Source organism: Pteropus alecto, unplaced genomic scaffold (assembly GCF_000325575.1).
Source record: "Pteropus alecto unplaced genomic scaffold, ASM32557v1 scaffold30, whole genome shotgun sequence".
NCBI classification, from domain to species: Eukaryota; Metazoa; Chordata; class Mammalia; order Chiroptera; family Pteropodidae; genus Pteropus; species Pteropus alecto.
The window spans coordinates 4,374,489-4,395,731 of NW_006429782.1; the positions used below are offsets into that span (position 1 = coordinate 4,374,489).

At 38.3% G+C, this 21,243-nt stretch overlaps 1 protein-coding gene across 1 annotated transcript in view; it reads left to right on the forward strand.

The window, feature by feature from the left end:
* The window catches only part of LOC102885622 (adhesion G protein-coupled receptor E4-like), a 67,536-nt gene that overhangs the window by 15,548 nt on the left and 30,745 nt on the right, over positions 1-21,243 (forward strand). Inside the window, exons 10-14 of the mRNA XM_025043283.1 lie at positions 2,326-2,561; positions 5,819-5,885; positions 6,453-6,544; positions 7,685-7,865; positions 9,882-9,977. Coding sequence (XP_024899051.1) covers positions 2,326-2,561; positions 5,819-5,885; positions 6,453-6,544; positions 7,685-7,865; positions 9,882-9,977 — 672 coding nt within the window. The remainder of the gene's footprint in view (positions 1-2,325; positions 2,562-5,818; positions 5,886-6,452; positions 6,545-7,684; positions 7,866-9,881; positions 9,978-21,243) is intronic.

Sequence of the window (21,243 nt, forward strand, 5' to 3'; positions counted from 1 at the left end):
TTTGCCCTGTTCTTAGTAAGGGTTGCACTCCTCTGCTTCTATTTGCCTGATTGTCACCTTACTCCTAATTATGTATTTTTGATGTTATTTTAGGTAAGCTGATCGCCTTTCAGTATTTCTTGTAGTGCAAGCCTCGTGGTGGAGAATTCCCTCAAATTTTGTATGTCTGGAAAAATCTTAATTTCTCCTTTATATCTAAAGGAGAGAGACTAGCTAGATACATTATTCTAGGATGGTAGTTCCTTTCACTTAATATTTTCAATATTTGATTCCTCTCCTATCAGGCTTGTAAGGTTTGTGCTGAGGATTCCGATGATAATGTATTGGGTTTTCTTTTATAAGCTACCGTTTTCTTCTCCCTGGCTACCCTGAGAATTTTGTCTTTGTCATTGATTTTTGATAATGCTGGTGAAGGCCTTTTTGGGTTGAGATAATTGGGTATTCTGTTGACTTCTTGCGTTCCAAGCTCCAGCTCATTCCTTAGATTTGGGAAATTCTCATTAATTATTTGTCTGAAAATTCTTTCTAGTCCCTGCTCCTTTTCCTCACTTTCGAGAATGCCTATTATTCTTATGTTTATCTCCTGATGGTATCTGCTAATTCTTATATTTCTCTTTCATTATTTTTTATTCTTTGGTTTCTCTCTTCTTTCTGATTTATTTCTAGATTTCTTCAATATCGCTGATCCTTTCCCCCAATTTGGTCGACTCTATTTCCCAAGCTTGCTATTTCATTTTTCAACTTTTGCAGTGTGTCCTTCAACTCCAGAAGTTCTATTTGGTTCTTTTTGAGGGTTTCAATCTTCTTGCTCTGCTCATCTAGTTGTTTTCTCAATTCCTGAAATTGTTGATATGACTCATTTTGGAAGTCACTGAGTTTTTTCAGAAGTACTATCCTGAATTCTTTCATTTAAGTCATGTATTTCTATGTCTGCAAGCTTATTTTCTGGAGATTTTTCTGTTTCTGATTTTTCACCTTGGTTTTTCATGGTGTTTAATGGAATATTTCTTCATCTGGGCATTAATGGAAGTGTATTCTACTCTTTTTCTAGAAATAAAATTTATTATATAAAGGTTTCTCTTTAGCCTGTTGCAAAGAAGGCACTTTTCTTTTGGATTCTATTAGGTAGCGTCTAAGTTTCTCAGATCCTTGCCTTATAGAAAGCCTTAATAATGCCTTTTTTTCCTTATAGATGTTTGTATATGCTCACTACTCTCAGTCTCAGTTCCTGTCAGTGTTAGCGACAGTTTCAGTAGCGTTTGCTCAGATTCCCCTGGGCTTCCACGGTGTTTGGTCTTGGATAGTATGGGGGGAGGGGCCCTCTGGGTTGGCAGTTTGGGACTGCGGTTCATCCTGGTTTTGCAACCACGGCAGGTAAAAATCAACTGTTGTTCTTCTGCCATCCCACTTCCCTGCTTTCTGCTCTGATGACTAGGCCCTGCTGTTGGCTGCATGGAGCTCATAGCACTCTCAGGCATGGCTGTTCAGGGAACTTGCTTTATCTTCTCCCCTCCCCCTCCCCCTACAGTGAACTCAGGCTGCGAGAGGCAGCTTCTTTATTTCTCCCAGTCCACTGCCTGAAACCCAGGGTTCTGACTTGTGGTAGCTCTTATGCGCAGATCCCACACTCAGACATGCTGGTGTGCAGTTTGGGTGTTTTGTTGTTTGTTTGTTTTAGATGTTCAGGCTTATTGTTGTTTCAAGGGGAGAGATCTAGGGATGTCTCTCACTCCACCATGTTTCTCCAAATTCCCTTACCTCTTTCTGTAAATAAAATTTTACTGGAACCATGACTGCCAATGTCCAAGGTCTAGAGAAGATACATATCTCAGCTCCAGCAGAGTGAGGAAATTCTTCTATTATCCAAGTTTTCATTCCTTTCAGGCCCTTCATAGATTTGATGATGCTGACCCTTACTGGTGAGGGCAATCTTCCTTATTCATCTACCGATTTAGTTGCTAATCTCTTCCACAAACACCCTCACAAACACACTTAGGAATAATGTTTTACCAACTATCTGGATACCTTAGCCTATCCAAAAGGCAAGAGCAGCAGAGTATTTATTTACCAACACTCATCCATCATGGATTTGAGGGCTGCTCCCCTGGTGTTTATTCTGTGGCACTTCTGGCCTGTCCTGTTCATGGTGTAAGCAGACTTCAATGGCCAGTAAAAGCCTCCAGAAAATGTGTTGCCTCAGATAAAAAAATCATTGGTGTTGGAAATGAAATTCCAGGTCATCATCCAGGAAATAATAAGTGCTGAGGGTATAATCAGGTACGGATGACACTGACACCACATTCTTAACTCTCCTCTTCCCTCCAGGTGCTGTGCTCCATCATCGCAGGGGTGTTGCACTACCTCTACTTGGCCTCCTTCACCTGGATGTTCCTCGAAGGGCTATACCTCTTTCTCACTGTCAGGAACCTCAAGGTGGCCAACTATACTAATACAGGAAGATTCAAGAAGAGGTTCACGTACACTTTAGGCTATGGGATCCCAGCTCTGATTGTGGCTGTGTCTGCAATAGTAGGACACAGAAATTATGGAACCTATACCCAGTAAGCATGATGAGTATTTTTATGATAGAAGCAGTGTCCCGGGTGAATATATGATATGTATCTTCTCTAGACCTTGACCCAACATTAAGAATCTGTGGGACCTTTTTCTGAAAGTGTAAGTTGAGTAGGTTGAGGTTAATCTCCGAAATGTAAAGAATAACAATAGCAAAAAATCTTGAAGGCCTGTGATGCATCAGAGATAGTGATTTCTATATGCAGTATTTCATCTCCTCCCATGAAGTTGGCAATATTTATCACCTTATGCATAGGACTCCTGGGCCTTAATGTATTTAATAATCTTTCTCAAGGTTGCATCTAGAAAGAGAGTAAGTCAGAATTTTCAAGGCAGTGTTATTAATAGCCACATTTTGCTGCCTTATTTTTACTCTCTTATTATAGTAATTATTATTATCAGGATACTTACATTTATTGAGACTTAACCCTTTGCCAGGAACTGTATCCAAAAACTGTGTGTACATTACCTCATTTAATCTTTCCTATAAGATATATATGAGGAAAACTGATGAAAGAAATCAAAGAAGATTCAAATAAATGAAGATAGTCCATGTTCATGGATAGGAAGACTCTATATTGTTAAGAAGTTAATTCTTCCCAACTTGATCTATAGGTTCAACACATTCACAATTAAAATCCCAGAAAATTATTTTTTGGGTATTGACAAAGTGATTCTAATGTTTGTATGAAGAGGCAAAAGACCTGAAATAGCTAACACAATATTGAAGGAGAAGAATAAAGTCAGATGATTGATCCTATCTGACTTCAGGACTTGGAAAATAGACAAAGCCATCATTTAACCTTTTCAATACGTCTGTTAACCCCTCTTTACACTTGGGAAAACAGAGTCTCAGAGCATACATCTTGTGTCAGATAAGGACCCATGTCTGATTCTATCTAAAACCTAGGTCAGAACTAAACAGTTCCTCACACTGCTCAGATCTTGCCACAGGAGCCTGAATTAAAAGTCCTTTGTTTGGAGGAAAAAAATGGCATAGATGATAGAGTCTCTGTTCATCCCTCTGGCGACCAAATCAAAGTTGTGACAGAAACAAGGAGCAGCAGCAAGGACAAATTGCCTGGGACCTAGATGAACAAGCCATACAACCAGGGAGAAATACAAGGAATCATCCTGCAATGGCAGAAGGTTGGACAGGGCGAGGACACGGGGCTGCCCAGTCTCAAGCGGCTGAGAGAGATGGAGGCTGCGGCAGCGGTAGCTGCAGAAGCCTCTTAAAAAGGCCACGTCTGAGAGTGGATTTTCACGGTGACGGACCTGCTCCCTCTGAACACCAGTTCCAATTCGGCTGAGTGCAGGGGGCACCTGGGACTTATAGGGAGACATTGTCAGAGTGAGGGCTGAGGTGAGACTTACTCTGTACAGAAGTGCTGGCGGTATCCATTGTTCCCTGTTGAGTCCTCCCCTGTCCCAGTGTGTGAACACAATGCTGCCATAGCCGTGATGTCATCAAACTGGATAACAAAGGTCACTCCGCCCAGAGGATTCCCTGAAACCCTACCTCCCCTAACTCACGTCCCCACCCAAGCCACATCCAGGTATAGCCTCAGAGAGTTAGGTGCTTCTTGCTGAGCAGCACCTAGACTCACAATGGAGGCAGCTAGCCTTGGTTTCTGGTATGGCCTTTTGAAGAAACTATAAGCACAGAGTCTGTGGTGGCCCCGGAGGGGTAGAGGCTGGGGCTGTTTGGCCTGCAGCTGAACCCCTCTCAGGACTGTGCCACTGCACACCTACTTCACATATCCACACTAATAAGATGGGGAGACTTAGGAGCTTTGCTTAGTACATAAAACAGACATAGAAAGGCAGCAAAAATGGGAAGACAAGCAGAAATTATATGAGAGAACAGACCAGAGATCTAGGAATAATGGAGTCAAGCAATCTATCAATGCAGAGGTCGAAACACTGGTTATAAAGATGCTCAATGAACCTTTGGGAAGTGTAGATAAATTCAGTCAGAACTTCAACAAAGAGATAAAAATCATAAAAATGGAAATGGATATTATAAAAGGGAACCATTCTGAAATGAAGAACACATTATCTGAGCTGAGAAGTATATAAAATGGAATAAACAATGGCATAAACAAAGTGAATAAAGAAAAGGATCAAATGCCCTATCTAGAGGATGAGAAAGCCAAGGACACACAATCAGAATGGCAAGAGATAAGATGCCAAGACTATATAAATAATTTAAGGAGCATATGGGACACTATTAAAGGTCCAAATATCAGTCTCATCGGCGTAACTGAAGAAAATCAAGATGTTGAACAGCTGTTTGAGAAATAATGATGGAAAACCTCCCTAACCTGGTGGAGGAAATGGACATACAACCTTAGGAAGCTCATAGAATTCCAAAAATCAGGGATTCAAAGAGGCCCACACCAAGGCACATCATAATTAAAATGCCAAAGGTTAAATACACAGAAAGAATATTGAGAAGGACTTGGCACAAAATATTCAACGTGATGAAAACCCAGGATCTACAACTAAGGATACTTTATCCAGCAAAGCTATCATTTAGAGTTGAAGGACAGATAAAGAGCTTCCCAGACAAAAATAAGCTAAAGGAATTTATCACCACCAAACCAGTATTACAGAAAATGTTGGAGGGACTTGGGTTTCATTAACCAATGTCACCATGAAAAAATATATAAATTAATTTAAAAAAATATAATGAAGCTAATATTTATCTCAAAAAAAAAGAAAAAAAAACATCAAAGACTTACTTCAGGTTAAAAGACACACAGAGACTAAAAGGAAGGAGATGGAAATAGTTATTGCTTTGATGGACCTAGAAGGTATTTAAGTCAGACAGAGAAAGATAAACACTGTGTGATTTCATGTATATGAGGAGTCTAGAGAATAAAAAAACCAAACTAATCAAAAACAGAATCACAAATATAGTGGACAGTTTGGTGATGGACAGAGGGGCGGGGAGTTTGGGGACTTGGATAATGGGGTGAAGGGTTAAAAAAGTACAAATTAGTAGCTGATGGATGGTCACAGGGATGAGGAGCATGGCATAGGGAATGAAATTAGCATTAATACGTTGGCTAGGTGGAGGATCAGGGGAGGGAGGGAGCAAATGGAGGGATTGTTTTATGAACTATATAGATGTCTAACCAATGTACTGTATATTTGAAACTAATTAAAATAAATAAATTTTAAAAAGTCCTTTGTCTTGCAAGAAACAAGCAGCTAATCCTTTTTTTTCTCTTAACAGCTGCTGGCTCAGTCTTGATAAAGGGTTCATCTGGAGCTTTATGGGTCCAGTGGCCATCATTATCTTGGTAGGTGACCATTGATGGGTATTTATTGGTGTGCCTGCCCTGGGTTGGCCAAGCACAGAGAGAGTGTTTCTTACCTATTAAAGTGGAAATGAAATAAAGATAAGAAAATATAGTCCAATGTGATTAACCCTTCTTATTGGAAGTACTGCTGCGTGTGTATTTCCCTTGCTCATTGGTTGATCCGATATAGTATAACCCTCTACTGGACATTCCTTTAAAAATTCGACATTCATTTATTCAACAAATATTTAGCAAGTATCTACTCTGCATAGAGTGACATGTTTTCCCTTTGGCTAGGTATTTTGCATTTCTATTCATTGTCCCAGTGTAGATATTAATAGCATGTTTTCACTTTCAAGGTGTCCTGGTTTGATATAGTCACCCTAATCAAACACCAAGTGCCATAGGTTATATACTGTGTGATACCTAGACCAGAGCATATGTCCACACCATATTTATGAATCCTGTGTCTTTGAGGAAACGATTCTTAGGTATACCTCAAGTTGGGTTGTATGGCATGGCTTCAGAATAAAATTCCAAGTAAATTTCCCATGCTGTTTTACACAGATAAACTTGGTGTTCTACTTCCAAATTCTGTGGATTTTGAGAAGTAAACTTTCCTCCCTCAACAAAGAAGTTTCCACCATTCAGGACACCAGGTAAGATGGTATTAAAATCAGTGGTATCCACAGATTTTCCTACAGGACCATTCTACCTGGGAAAGAAAAACCCGTACGAAAATATATAAAATTTCCTAGTACTAGATAAAGAGAATACGAGGGACAACTTATAGAACGAGTAAAAACTATAACTTTCAGGTAATTTAATGTACTCCATCATCTTTTTATTCAACAAATAGTCACTGGATGCCTCTTTTGTATAGCATATGCTTTATATAAAATTAATTCCAAGAGTATCAACATTATCCTTTTGCCCCTTAAGTGTCCATGCACTTCTGGACTCCATTCTCCTTGGTAGTAGAAACTCAATTCTCACTAGTGCTAATCTAAATTATTAAAAATAATAATGATGACAATTAATATTAACTAGCACTTGATAGATGCTGGGCAGTTTTGAAGATTGTTTCTTTGAATGCTCATGCCTCCAACCTCTGCGTGGGCACTGCTAATATCCCCACTGATAAGGGGAAGAAACTGCTCATCTTACTAAAGAAAGGTAAAAACCTTGCATTAGTGAGTCGTGTGGACAAAAAGGAATTTTTGTCCAACTTCAAACCCTGGCTTTGATCTCATCTGTGTATGAGACCAACCTAACATCTTTTAGCCTCAGTTTCTTTGATTCTGGAGTGTCAGAATCAAACACCTCTGTGGTGTTTTTCCATACCTCGTCACATGCAAACACACACACACAGATGCACATGCACATACATTCACACATATTAGCTCTCCCAGCCTGTGGCCATCAACAACCTCACTCCAGACACAGTTTTTGCGTGAAGAAATTCAACACTGTTATGTTCTGAAGCCATGATATCATCAACCACATTTTTCAATACAAATTTCTAGAAGGAACTTCCCCAAGATTTTTTAATAAGTCCATAAAAAATACTTTACAGGTAAATCATTTCCAAGAGTAGGATAAAGTGTTATTCTCAGAGGCAGTGATTGAAAAAATGGATTCTGCCCCATCCTCAGGCCACATAACTTTGTGGAAGCCACATAAAAACATGAGGTTTTTATCAAGTTTTGACTATGTGATGTGTGCAAAGCATTGAGCACAGTGCTTAATAAGCAGGGGGTCCCTGATAAATGGTAGCATTACTTCTTTTTCCTTTCCAGAGTCATGACATTTAAAGCCATTGCTCAGCTGTTTACCCTGGGCTGTTCTTGGGGACTTGGATTTTTTATGGTTAATGAAGTTGGGAAGACAATTGGATTAATCATTGCCTATATGTTCACCATCATCAATGTCCTGCAGGGTGTTTTGCTCTTTGTGGTACACTGTCTCCTTAATCGCCAGGTAAAACTAATCATTTGTCTCCAAACCTTATTGAATGGTTGTTCATTTCTCATCCTTCTCTGACCTTTTATATTTTGAAGTTGCCCTGATTCTGGGAAGAAAATTTAGGTGCCACTTGGGTTTGCCATGTGGTCTAGGTTTTATTAGCATTCTACTATTCAGTATTTGATCATATCTCTTAAGAGCATGCATTCATTGGCTTGAGTTGCCATAACAAAGTAACAGAGGCTGTGTGGCTTAGACAATAAAAGTTTATCTTGCAATTCTGGAGGCTGGAATTCTGAGACCAGGGTGCTTTTGTGATTGGTTTCTGGTGAGGGCTCTCTTCCTCCTGTGTCCTCACATGTTTCTTCTTATAAAGACACTAAATCTATTGAATTAGTGCTCCACCCTTATTACCTCACTTAACCTTATTACTTCCACAAAGGTCATATTTCCAAATACAGTTATGTTGGGGGTTAGAGATTTAATATATACATTTTTTTTATTGGAGTGGGGGGACACAATTCAGTTCAGAGCATGTCAGGGTAAGGTAGATTTTTTTGCAGTAATAAATATCCACTTTTCTTCTAATTTCAGTGGCTTACAATAATAAAGATTTATTTATTGCTCATAAGTTACATTGTCTTCATTTTGAAATGTAGGCTGAAGGGGCAGCCCTTCCATAGAACATTGGTATTCTTGTGGCAAAGGGAAAGGTGATCATGGCACAGTGTAGCTTAGCTCATTTTCATTGGCCAAAGCAAGTCAAATGGCCGAACCTGAATTCACCAAAGAGAGGATGAATAATCCTTCTGTAGTGAGGTGCACTACATGGAGGGGTATTGGAATATTTAGCAAAACCTACCACAAACTCAGAGAGGCTTCAGCACTAATCTTAGTTTTTCCACTGAGTGGGTTGCTGTGTGACCTTGGGCAGACTGCTTCCCTCTCTTAGCCTCAATTTTCTCATCCAAAGATGTGGCAGTACTTACCTCACAGGGTTGAGAATTAAATGAGATAATTCAATATAAATCTTCTAGTGCAGCCCTTGGCACCCATGAAGTTCTCAGTGAAGGTCATTATTACAACTTACTCTTTATACAAAATTGGGAACAGTTTTTAATTTTGCTAGTGAGTAGAACTACCAGCAATTAAAATGCAAATGGCAAAAGACCATCTTAACACTTCATTAATTTCTCTTTTGTCTGTTAGTGCCTCCTTAATGCTTGGTACTCCTCTCAAACAGAAGAAGTAAAATACAACTTAAGTTTCTTGGTGAATTAATGTTGAGTATTAAATATTCAAATGTCTCTTAAAAAACATATTAAGGAGGTTAAAGGAAGGCAATTCATGGGATTCAGTGGGTGGTTTAGTGTCAAGGCTCTGGAGTTAGAATGACAAGATTTTGAATGCTGGCTGTGTTAACTTAGACAAGTCAATATACCTCTAAGAGCCTCAATTTCTTTATCTCTAATGGGGGGGGCATAAGATTCCTGATTGGATTTATGCAGGGATTAAATGATATATACAAAATGTGTCGAACATAGCTAGTTTTTAATAAATGGTGAACTTCATCATCATAGTCACCACCACCACCATCATCGCCTTTATTGTCGTTGCCATCATCATCATCTTCACCATCATCACCATCATCATCATCTCCAGCATCACTATCATCACTACCATTATCATCACCACCACCACCATCATCACCCTTGCTATCAATATTATCCACCATGACCATAATCACTTTCATTATCACCACCATTGTCATCATCACCACCTTCATCATCATCACCACCTTCCTCATTTTCATCATTACCCTCATTATCATTGTCACCACCATCACCGTCATCGACATCATCATCTTCACCATCATTATCATTATTGCCTTATACAGAGTACAAACAAACAAATATAAAGCTGTAGAGAGCAGGGCATGGCATTTATATCTGTAGTCTCTTATTTTAGGGTTCTTTCTTCTGAACCAAGCTCTGGATGTAACACAAGTCTCTACATTTCTCAAACTTCCAGGTGCGAATGGAATACAAGAAATGGTTTAGTAGGATGCAGAAAGAGGTTGAAATTGAAAGTACTGAGGTCTCTCCTTCTACTATCCACACCAAAGTGGTAAGACCAGCTTCTCTGCAATGCCTTGTACTTGTCTGCGTCCAGCCTCTCATGCTACCAGGAACTTCCTGGTTCCTTGCTCTGAATGAAAAGAGAAATTGCATTAGGTTCCTGCATTGTGCAGGTGAAGTTTCTGGTTTTTGAAACCCAAACTGAAAGAGCTAGCTATTCTTTCTCTCTCTCTTCCCTTTCTCCTTCTCTCCTTCTCTCCCTCCTTTCCTTCCCTTTCCTATTCTCTACAAAGCACCAAGAGTGGCAGTTAAATATGCAAATCAAGTTACTTTACTTACCTACTTAAAACTTTGGCTTTTCATCACATTTAGAATCAAATTGAACTTCTTTACCATCACTTAAATCTGACTCAACACTCCCAATCAGTTATGGTGGCAAATTTTCAGTTCCTCAAAGTTCCCAGGCTTATCTCTGTCTCGGGGCCTTTGTAACAGCTGTTTCCTCCAGCCCTTTCCTCTCATCTTGCCAAGTCGTCTCGTTGATCTTCACACATTAGCTGAAATGTCACCTCCTCAGAAAGATTTTCTCTAACCACTTGTTCTATGATAGTCTCACTCACTGTCTATCACTATATTCTATTTTAATTCTGTGCATAATTTTTCTCGTTGATATTTATATTAAAACATCAAACTGTTTGCTTTAGGTCAGTCTCCACCCTCTGTAAGTTTCATTGTTTTACCACTATATCCTTTTGCCTAGAGCAATGTCTGGCTCATGGAAATTGTGCACTTAATTTGTTGAGTGTCTAAATTTTGTGTTTAAGGATGAGAAAACTTAAGCTGGAAAAGCTCAAATGGTTTGCTCAAAGCTATTCAACTGGTTAGAGGAATTTGAACTTAGGTCTATTTCCCTCTCAAAGTTGACAACTTTCCTTGTTTGTCACCAGAGTTGTTTGTCACTTCAGATCAACAACTTTTGGGACCAGCTGTTCAAAGGACATGCAGCTTTACACTGAGGACAATTCTGTTTAGTGGCTACTGATTGTGTCTAAACATTACCCTGTTTTTACAGTATATGCCACTGGTCACCACTTGACCAAAATCACCTGTGGTCAAAGGATATGTCCACCTGAACTGTGTAAATAAACTATCCCAACACATGTGGTCACCAAAAACATGTCGGCTAGTAGAATTCATAGCATGGATTCTGGGAGTCACCAGATCTCAATTTGAATCTCGACTCTTTCTGGTAGATGCTGGGCAAGTAGCTAACCCTCTCTGAGCCTCGATTCACTCATCACTGAAATGTGTGATTGGTTGAGGATCAAAATAATGTACACAGAACATTTTGTTCTACTCTGAACCATGTCAATATTCCCTTTTATTTATTCCAAATGATCAAGAGTCAACTATATAAATGACCTTGAAGATAATTATAATCCCTTATCTTTGAACAGCACCTTACATTCTAAAAGACACACTTCAGCCTTAAAATCTTCATTAATCCTCTCTGGCATTTAAGTGATCCGTTTAAATGGAGCCAAAGTTCCTGGGTTCAAACCCCAAATCCACCACTTCCAGGCTGTGTGACCTTACAAAAGTCACTTAAAATCTCTGTGCCTCAGTTTCTCATTTGTAAAATGGGGATAAGAATAGTATCTATCTCATCATGAGAATTAAATGAGGTCATAGATGTTAAGTGCTTAGAATGCCATCTGGCACACAGTGAACACACTGCAAATGTTTGTGAAAAGATTAAATTAAAAAAGAAGACCATTTACTATGGCAGAGGGAGCTGCAGAGTCAGATAGTAGGACCTCTTTGTTCAGATTTAGCTCTTATAGGAAGTCCAGCTTGTCAGCTCCAGGCATGCTAGACTTTTTAATTAATTTCTGAGGTGTTAATTTCTCATCAGCTTCTTCTCCATTTTATCTCCCCAAGTAGGAGCAATCGGGGAAGTCATCAGAAGTCTTTCTCAGAAGAGAAACTACATTTGTCCAACCACAGCCTGGGACTCAGCGTGTCACAGATTTTTGGCGACCCCCTTTGATCACATATGGACAGGACAAATGCCACCATCTGTATCTTTCCCGTGAAAATGAATTCTGACACTCTTTTGAATTTTGGCTTCTATCTCCATAGAAGGAAAGGGGCATATGGGAGAATTCTTAGACCTGGAATCCAGTAATGTAATGTACAATCACATCTTAGGGATCGTTTTTAGTGAGGAAGGAAAAGTGTAGATTTTTTTCTTCCAGCAATTGTCACCTTGCCTAACTGTGAGTTCAGCTCACAATCCCTCTGGCTTCTCTGTTGAAATTTATGCTTATGAAGATTTTGTATCACTCAACATATGCATAATTCAATAATTCTTATGTGAATAAATATAAAAAGGGAGTTACATTCTTGCAATGCAGAAACTCACCATCATCCCTGCTTAGCAGTGCATTGTCACTGGGAAGGAGTTTGTGGTCAGGATACCAGCACTTTCCTGTTTTCTTTGCCTGATGACTTCTTCAAACCTACTTGTATATCCGGGTTAAAAATAATTTTGTTTGCTTAGTGTCACCTCAAACATCTCCTAGTGTAAATTGTCATAAAACAGCATGATGTATTACAGTGATTGTTTGGCCTTATTTGTTTTGTTTTACCCCTTCTAAATCTTTTCCAAAGTTATTGGATTTTTAGGTGTGTTTTTCAGCAGTAGAATAAATGAATAGATGACTTTGTCACTCGATAATGTTTTAAAAACAATTTTAAATTATAACGATGGTAAATGTTTAAACAGCAGCCAAGAGTCAATGAGATTCATTTGAGGAGCTTCCGTGTGTGGTTTTAGGTCGAGGACGAAGAGTTGTGTCCCTTTTCTGCTCCAATGCTTCCTCCACAAAACCGCACTTTAACCAGAGTGTATGATTCACTCCACCTGCTGGTTTTGAAACTGTCTTATTTCCTTCGAAAGTTAAAATTTAGGGAGACTCATGTGGGTTTTTATATTGTGCAATTTAAAATTTACAGAAATAAAACACATAAAACACACTCTTTTTCAGGAGGACAATTTGGCACTAACTATCCAAAATGACTTTTATTTAGAAATTACATTGCTAGGAATTTATCCTAGGGATATCATGATAAGTGTAATTTACAAATGCAGGGTGATCTGATCTGTAAATTCAGGGTGATGCGATGTATTCTATCACCTTGAATTATTGGCTGTGATAGGCTGGACAGAGGAAAAGGAGCATTTTGTATGAAAAATGTAACTTTAAACCTGTAAATACATTTACAAGTCCATTAAGCTGCCACACTCAAAGAGAAGACAAGCCAGCATGGCTTATTCCTGCCTGCCACCAAACACTGGAAAACAACAGCATTAGTCTCCCTGAGTCTCTCCTGAGTATACTGGACCATTTCATGATGTCATGATGTATGTCATGAAGTCACCATGACTCCCTTCACCACTTTGATAAAAAATATTCAGGAGCAAAATTTTGCTCTGATGCAGCAGTTGGGAGCACACAGTGGCAAAGGACCAAAAAAGACTGACCAAATCCTGGGACTAAGGTACCACTTCGTTCCATTGCTGCTTAATGGTTCATCTTGCTGATTGTTTATTAACTTCTTGGATGAGAGAATAAGTGTGTGTGGAAAGAAAGGAGTGGCTCAGTTTCCTTGGTTGTTGGCCCCAATTCAATGCCAACAGGAATCTCTAATTTGAGGTGTGGTGAAGAAGGAAACTTTATTCAATGCAAACAGCTCAATTATGAAGCAACAGGACTGTGAGGTGGCTCTACAGTGTTTACTCTGCTCTGGAAAGACTGCTTTGGCATTTCAGCGCAAACCTCTCCATGGAAAAGGAAAGTACGCTCCCTGAGCCACAGGGGAGCTGACTTATATACAGAAAAGTCCCTGCCCCTGGTCTCTGATTGGTCTGTCCTCATGCAAATAAGAGCTCCAAGTCCTCACAGTTTGATTGGTCCTAAAGGCACTGTCCTCATCAGTCAGAATAGAACCCCCCTGATTGGTTGGTGAACATGAGGCTCTAGCTGCACAGCTGTGATGACTGGATAGGAAAAACCTCAGTGCTATTGGTCGAAATATAATTCCAAGAACTGCTTCATAAGGGCTGGCTCAGATGGCAGGAACACAGTGCAGGCAAACAGTTCCGTGGGGGCACAGGAAGGTTGGTGAAGGCTTCTCCCTGAAGCAGAATGTGAGAGGCACCTGTTTAGAAACAGGCTGCTAGACTCTGTTTGTTTGTTTTTTAATTATTTGATCCCAGTTAGACACCAGGAGTCCTTCTTACCAGGTATTTCCTTTCTTAGGGTCCACACCTACCTCTTCATATTGACATTTTTGAACTGGCTCTTTGCTGTCAACCAAGCCAAAAACCTAAAGAGCACTCTCACATATAATAACTGGCATTTGGTTGAAATGGAATAGATGCACTCACAGAAGTTTGCAGGCACGTTTATGCAGTACTTTCCAATCCACTGTTTCTTTTCCATTGTTTGTAATAGGAACAAGGTGTCAGTCCATCAGGACTGTTTCAATAATTATGATATAGCCATAGAATGTAATAGGTAATATGCAGTCAAATTATTTAAGTGGGGGCATATTTTCATGTGCTTTTATTAAAATGCCTCCAAAGATGTATGTGTCTTGTGAAGAAAAGTGGCGTGTGGTTCAGTGAATATAGCATAATCTCTTTTCTGTTAAAAAAGTTTGCAAGTAGACAAATTTCATAGGATCACTTCCCCAATAAAAGGATTGAGTGAATTTAAGAGAAATCCTCTCTTTGTGCCAAACAGATAAAATGACAGAAAATATATTCTAAGTACATATTCAAAGGCAATCCATGTTAAAAGCAAAAACAGAAAACAAGCATCTCTTTGAACTGGAAATGGAAGTACGGTGGCTGGGGGCTGAAACCACGTAGACAAAAAAAGCAGCTTCTGAAAACTAGTGCCTGAAAAAAACTGCAACTTTCCTGGCCAGTTGACAAATCTTTGTGTTTAAGTCCCAATAATGTTGCTGTTACCCTCTGGTCTAAGACAGTTGCAAAAAGACCACAAACAATCCAAATATTTTAGGTGCTGCCAATTTGCACCTTCCTATTTAATTTTCCCTCCTCCCCGTATGAAAGCTGCTTTTTTTCTTTTCTACCTCTCTCAGACCTTTGCGTATTTCAACAATCAGCTTCTATCTCCTTCAGACATCCCCTTCTTTTCAAAAATTTAAATTTATTGGGGTAACACTGATAACATTTATATAAATTGATAACATTATATAATTTATACAACTTGATAACATTATAAAAATTTCAGGTTGTATAAGATTGGAATTCAACATCTATGTACTCTATTGCATGCTCACCACCCAAAGCCTAGTCTCCTTCCATCGCCATATTTTTGATCCCTTTTACTCTCTTCAGCCTACTCCCACCCCCTTCCTCTCTAGTAACCACCATTCTGTTTTCTGTGTATTTGAGTTTTATTTTGTCTCATATGTTCATTTGTTGCTTTTTGTTTTATATCCCACATAGGAATGAAATCATATGGTTCTTGTCCTTTTCCATCTGACTTATTTCACTCAGCGTGATACTCTCCAGATGCAATCATATTGTTGTAAATGGCATAATTTCATCTTTTTATGACTGAGTATATGTGTTCCACATTTTCTTTATCCAATCATCTACTGAAGTACACTTAGGTTGGTTCCATGTCTTGTCTATTGTGAATGATGCTGCAATGAACATTAGGGTGCATGTATATTTATGAATAATTTTTCAAAAATTTGGGATAGATGTCCAGAAGAGGGATTACTGAGTCATATGATAATTCTATTCTTAGTTTTTTGAGGAACTCTATATTGTTTCCATAGTGGCTGTGCTAGTTAACATACCCACCAGCAGCAGTACACAAAGGAGAACCCTTTTCTTACTTCAATCCTCAATGAAATCCCTCTTCTTTACTCTATTACAGTCTGTATGACATGACTTACCTTACATTTTGTATGTTGTTTCACAATGATGTTGTGTGTGTTTGCAAATCATGCTTCCTGAATTATAAAATTCTTGAAGAGAGTAACATCAGAAACATGGCAGAGTAAGAGATGTCCCCAGATCTCTCCCCTTGAAATAATAAGCTTAACATCTAAAACTCAACAGAAAACTCCCAAACTGTACACCAGCACGTCTGAGCATGAGATCTGTGCATAAGAGCTACCACAGGTCAGAACTATGGAAGTCGGGCTATAGATTGGCAGAAACAAAGAAGCTGCCTCTTGCAGCTGGAGCTCCCTGCTGGAGGAGGAGGAGGGGAGATGGTGCGGCAGGTTCCCTGAACAACCCTGCCCGGTAGAGCTGTGAGCCCCATGCAGCAGCAGTGCCCAGGGACCAGGGCAGAAAGCAGAGAAATGGAGATGGCAGAGAAGCAACAGTCGATAATTACCAGCCAAGGTTGCAAAACATGAGGCTGAGCTGCAGCCCCATTCCCCAACCCAGAAGGCCCTTCCCCCCATATCCTCCAAGACTGAATACCTTGGAGCCTGAAAAGAACCTGAGCAAATACTACCAAAAGTCGCTAACACTGACAGTGGCTAAGAATGAGAGAAATGAGCGTGATTGAATATTTATAAGAAAAAAAGACATTATTAAGACTTTATTTAAAGCAGGGATCCAAGAGGCTTAGACATCACGTACTGAAAACCAAACGAAAAACACCATCTTAACAACAGACTAAAGAGAGACCTTTATACAACAAATTTTTCTGGAAAAAATGCAGAATACACTTGCATTAATGCCCAGGAGGTGAAACAGTCCATTAAACACCAAGAACCACCAAAGTGACAAGGCAGCTCAGAAAGAAAGAGAAAAATCTTCAGAAGATAATCTTACAGACATAGAAATATGCGACTTAAATGACAGAATTTAGGATGGTACTTCTGAAAAAACTCAGTGAGATCCGAAAGGAGTCCCATCAACAATTCCAGAAAATGAAAACAATAACAACAACAACAACAACAAAAACAACTAGATGAGCAGAATGAGTTCTTTAGCAAGGAAAGTGAAACCTTCAAAAAGAAACAAATAGAACTTCTGGAGATGAAGAACACCCTGCAAGAGATGAAAAATGAAACAGCAAGCTTGAGAAATAGAGTCGACCAAATGGAAGAAAAGATCAAATGATATCGAAGACAGAAATCTAGAAATAAATCAGAAAGAAGAAGAGAGAAACTGAAGAATGAAAAATAATGAAAGAGAAATACAAGAATTAGCTGAAACCATCAAGAGAGGAAACATAAGAATAATGGGCATTCTACAGGGGAGTGAAAGAAGCAGGGATTAGAAAGCATTTTCAAACAGTTGATGAGAATTTCCCAAATCTAAAGAATGAGCTGGAGCTTGGAATTCAAGAAGTAAATAAACATCCAATTATCTCAACCCAAAAAGCCCTTCTCCAAGACACATTGTATTAAAATTATGAAAAATCAATGACAAAGAAAGAATTCTCAGGGCAGCCAGGGAAAAGAAGACAGTAACCTATAAAGGAAAACCCATTAGATTATCATCGGCTTTCTCAGCACAAACCTTGCAAGCCAGAGAGGAGTGTAATCAAATATTCGAACTATTAAATGAAAGAAACTATGAGCCAAGAATAATGTATCCAGCAAAGCTCTCCTTTAGATATGAAAGAGAAATAAAGACCTTTCCAGACATACAAAATTTGAGAGAATTCTCCACTACAAGGCCTGCACTACAGGAAATACTGAAAGGGGTTAGCTCAGCTAAAACAAAATGACAAAAAAAAAAATACATAACTAGTAGTAAGGCGACTAGCAGGCAGATAGAAGCAAAGAAGTGCAACTCTTACTAAGAACAGGGCATTATAATCTTAAACAATAAGACAAGATATGCTATAGCAAGATAGTAATGAATGTTCAGCATATAAGGAAAAATCAAGACAACAATAATAAAAAAAGGGAGAATGCAAAGATCCGAATTTGCAAAGAGGAGTGGAGATAAGGCACAAGCAAAAGAAAATGGGTATATGTATAACTATCTTCTACATATTCATAATTGTAACCACACACAGAAGATTCAGAACTGAAGTATATAACATAAAACAAGAAGGACCAGAGGGAAAACCCACAAAAGCCAACCAACAACAACAACAACAACAACAACAACAACAAACAGACACATGAGGACAAGGAAGCAATGGAAACACCAAGCTACCAGAAAGCAAAAGATAAAATGGCTATAAGAAGACCTCATATTTCAATAATCACCCTAAATGTAAATAGACTGAACTCATCAATAAAAAGGCACAGAGTTGCAGATTGGATCAAAAAATAAAACCCCACCATATGCTGCCTCTAGGAGACACATCTTGGCTTCAAAGACAAATATAAACTCAAAGTGAAAGGGTGGAAAATGATATTTCAGGCAAATGGCATTCAGAGAAAAGTGGGAGTAGCAGTACTAATATTGGATGAAATAGATTTCAAAATAAAAAAGATAAAGAAAGATACTGAGGTATACTTCATAATAATAAAAGGAATCATGCACCAAGAACACATAACACTTATTAATATCTGTGCTCCCAATCAAGGAGCCCCAAAATATGTAAAGCAATTACTAACAGAACTAACGAGAGAAACAGACCAAAACACAGTAGGGGGCCTAAATACCCCACTGGACAGATCATCCAAACAGAAAAGCAATAAGGAAATAACATCCTTAAATGACACATTAGACCAACTGGACATAATTGACATTTACAGAGCCTTCCATCTCAAAATAGCTGCTTATACATTCTTCTCTAGTGCACATGGACCATTCTCAAGTTTTGACCACATACTGGGACACAGAGATAGCCTCAACATATATAAAAGGGTTGAAATCATAGCAAACATACTCTCTGATCATAATGCTTTGAAGCTGGAGATCAACTGTAAAAAGAAAGCGGGAAGAACCACAAACACATGGAGAGTAAACAACATATTACTGAATAATAATTGAATCAGAGAAGAACTAAAAAGAGAGATCAAGAGATACGTAGAAATGAATGACAATGACAGTTGTAACATATTAAAAATTTTGGAACATGGTAAAAATGGTCATAAGAGGAAAGTTCATATCATTGCAGGCCTAGCTCCAAAAACAAGAATGAGCCCAAATAAACAACCTAACGCTTCATCTTAAAATAAAAAAGAAAGAACAAATGAAACTTAAAATCAGATAACGAAAAGAAATAATCAAATTAGAGCAGAAATAAATGAAATTGAAAACAAAGAAACAAAGAAACAAACAAACTCTTCCAAAAAATTGAAGAGTAGGCAATACTTCCCAACACATTTTATGAGGCCAATATTACCCTGATAAAGATAACCTGGTAAAGATAACACACACACAAAATTACAGACCAGTATCTCTCATGAACACAGATGCAAAAATCCTAAATAAGATACTAGTGAACTGAATACAGCAATGTATTACAAAGATTATACACTATGATCAAATGGGCTTCATACTAGGGGCACAGGGTTGGTTCAACATATGCAAATCAATTAATGTGATAAACCACATAAACAAATTAAAAAATAAGAATCATATGATCATATCAATAGATGCAGAAAAAACCTTTGACAAGTTATGGCATACATTTATGATGAAAGCACTTACCAAAATTGGTATAGAAGGAAAATACCTTAACATAATAAAGGCCATATATGACAAACACTTAGCCAACATTATACTAAATGGTAAAAAACTAAAAACCTTCCCTCTAAGATCAGGAAAAAGTCAAGGCTGTCCACTCTCACTGCTGTTATTCAATATAACATTGGAGGTCCTAGAAAGTACAATCAGGCAAGCAAAAGATATAAAAGGCATCCAAATAGGAAATGGAAGAAGTCAATCTGTCACTATTTGTGGATGACATGACTCTTTATATAGAAAACCCTAAAGACTCCACAAGAACACTACTAGTAACAATAAGCAAATACAGTAAAGTCTCTAGATACAAAATCAACGTTCAAAAATCCATAATTTTCCTATACTCTAATAATGAAGTGTCAGAAAAAGAAGTGGGAATAACAATTCCTTTTGCAATTTCAACAAAAAGAATAATATACCTAGGAATAAATTTAACAGAACATGTGAAGGGCCTATATCATAAAACTATGAGATCTTTTTAAAAGAAATTGAAGAAGAAATGAATTGGGTTGGAAGAATCGACAGAGTTAAAATGACCATATTACATAAAGTATTATACAGATTTAATGCAATCCCATCAAAATCCCATCGGCAATTTTTTAAAGAAATAGAAAAAATCCTCAAAAAAAAGAGACCCCGAATTGCCAAAGCCATTCTGAGAAAAAGTAATGAGGTTGGAGGCACCACTCTGCCTGCCTTCAAATTATACTACAAAGCAACTATAATCAAAATGGCATGGTATTGGCAGAAAAATAGACACACAGACCAGTGGAACAGAACTGAGAGTCCAGATGCAAATTGGTGTTTCTATGGGCAAATATTTTTTGACAAAAGAACCAAAAACATACAGTGGAGAATGGAAAGCCTCTTCAATGAATGGTGCTGGGAAAACAAAAAAGCCGCCTGCAAAAGAATGAAACTAGACTGTTGTCTATCACCACACACCAAAACTAACTCAAAACGGATTAAGGATCTGAATATAAGACCTGAAACAATAAAATGCATAGAAGAAAACATAGGAACTAAACTCATAGACCTTGGACTTAAAGAGGATTTTATGAATTTGACCTCAAAGGCAAGGGAAGTAAAAGCAAAAATAAATGAACTACATCAAAATAAAAAGCTTCTGCACAGCAAAAGAAACCGCCAACAAGGTAAAGTGACAACTATCCACATGGGAGAAGATATTTGCAAGCAACGCCACCGATCAGGGGCTAATATCCAAAATATATAAAGAACTTATACAACTCAACAACAACAAAAAAACAAACAATCCAATTAAAAAATGAGCAGAGAACCTGAACACTTTTTCTTAGAGGACATATTAATGGCCAACAAATATTTGAAAAGATGCTGAACATCTCTAGCTCTCAGGGGAATGCAAATAAAACCACAATGAGATACCATCTCACACCTGTTAGAATAGCTATAATCAACAGGACAAATAATGACAAGTGTTGGAGAGGATACGAAGAATAAGGAACCCTCATACACTGCTCGTGCAGCTGCAAATTGGTACAACCACTATGGAAAACAGTATGGAGGTTCCTCAAAAGACTAAGAATTGATTTACCATATGATACAACCATACTTC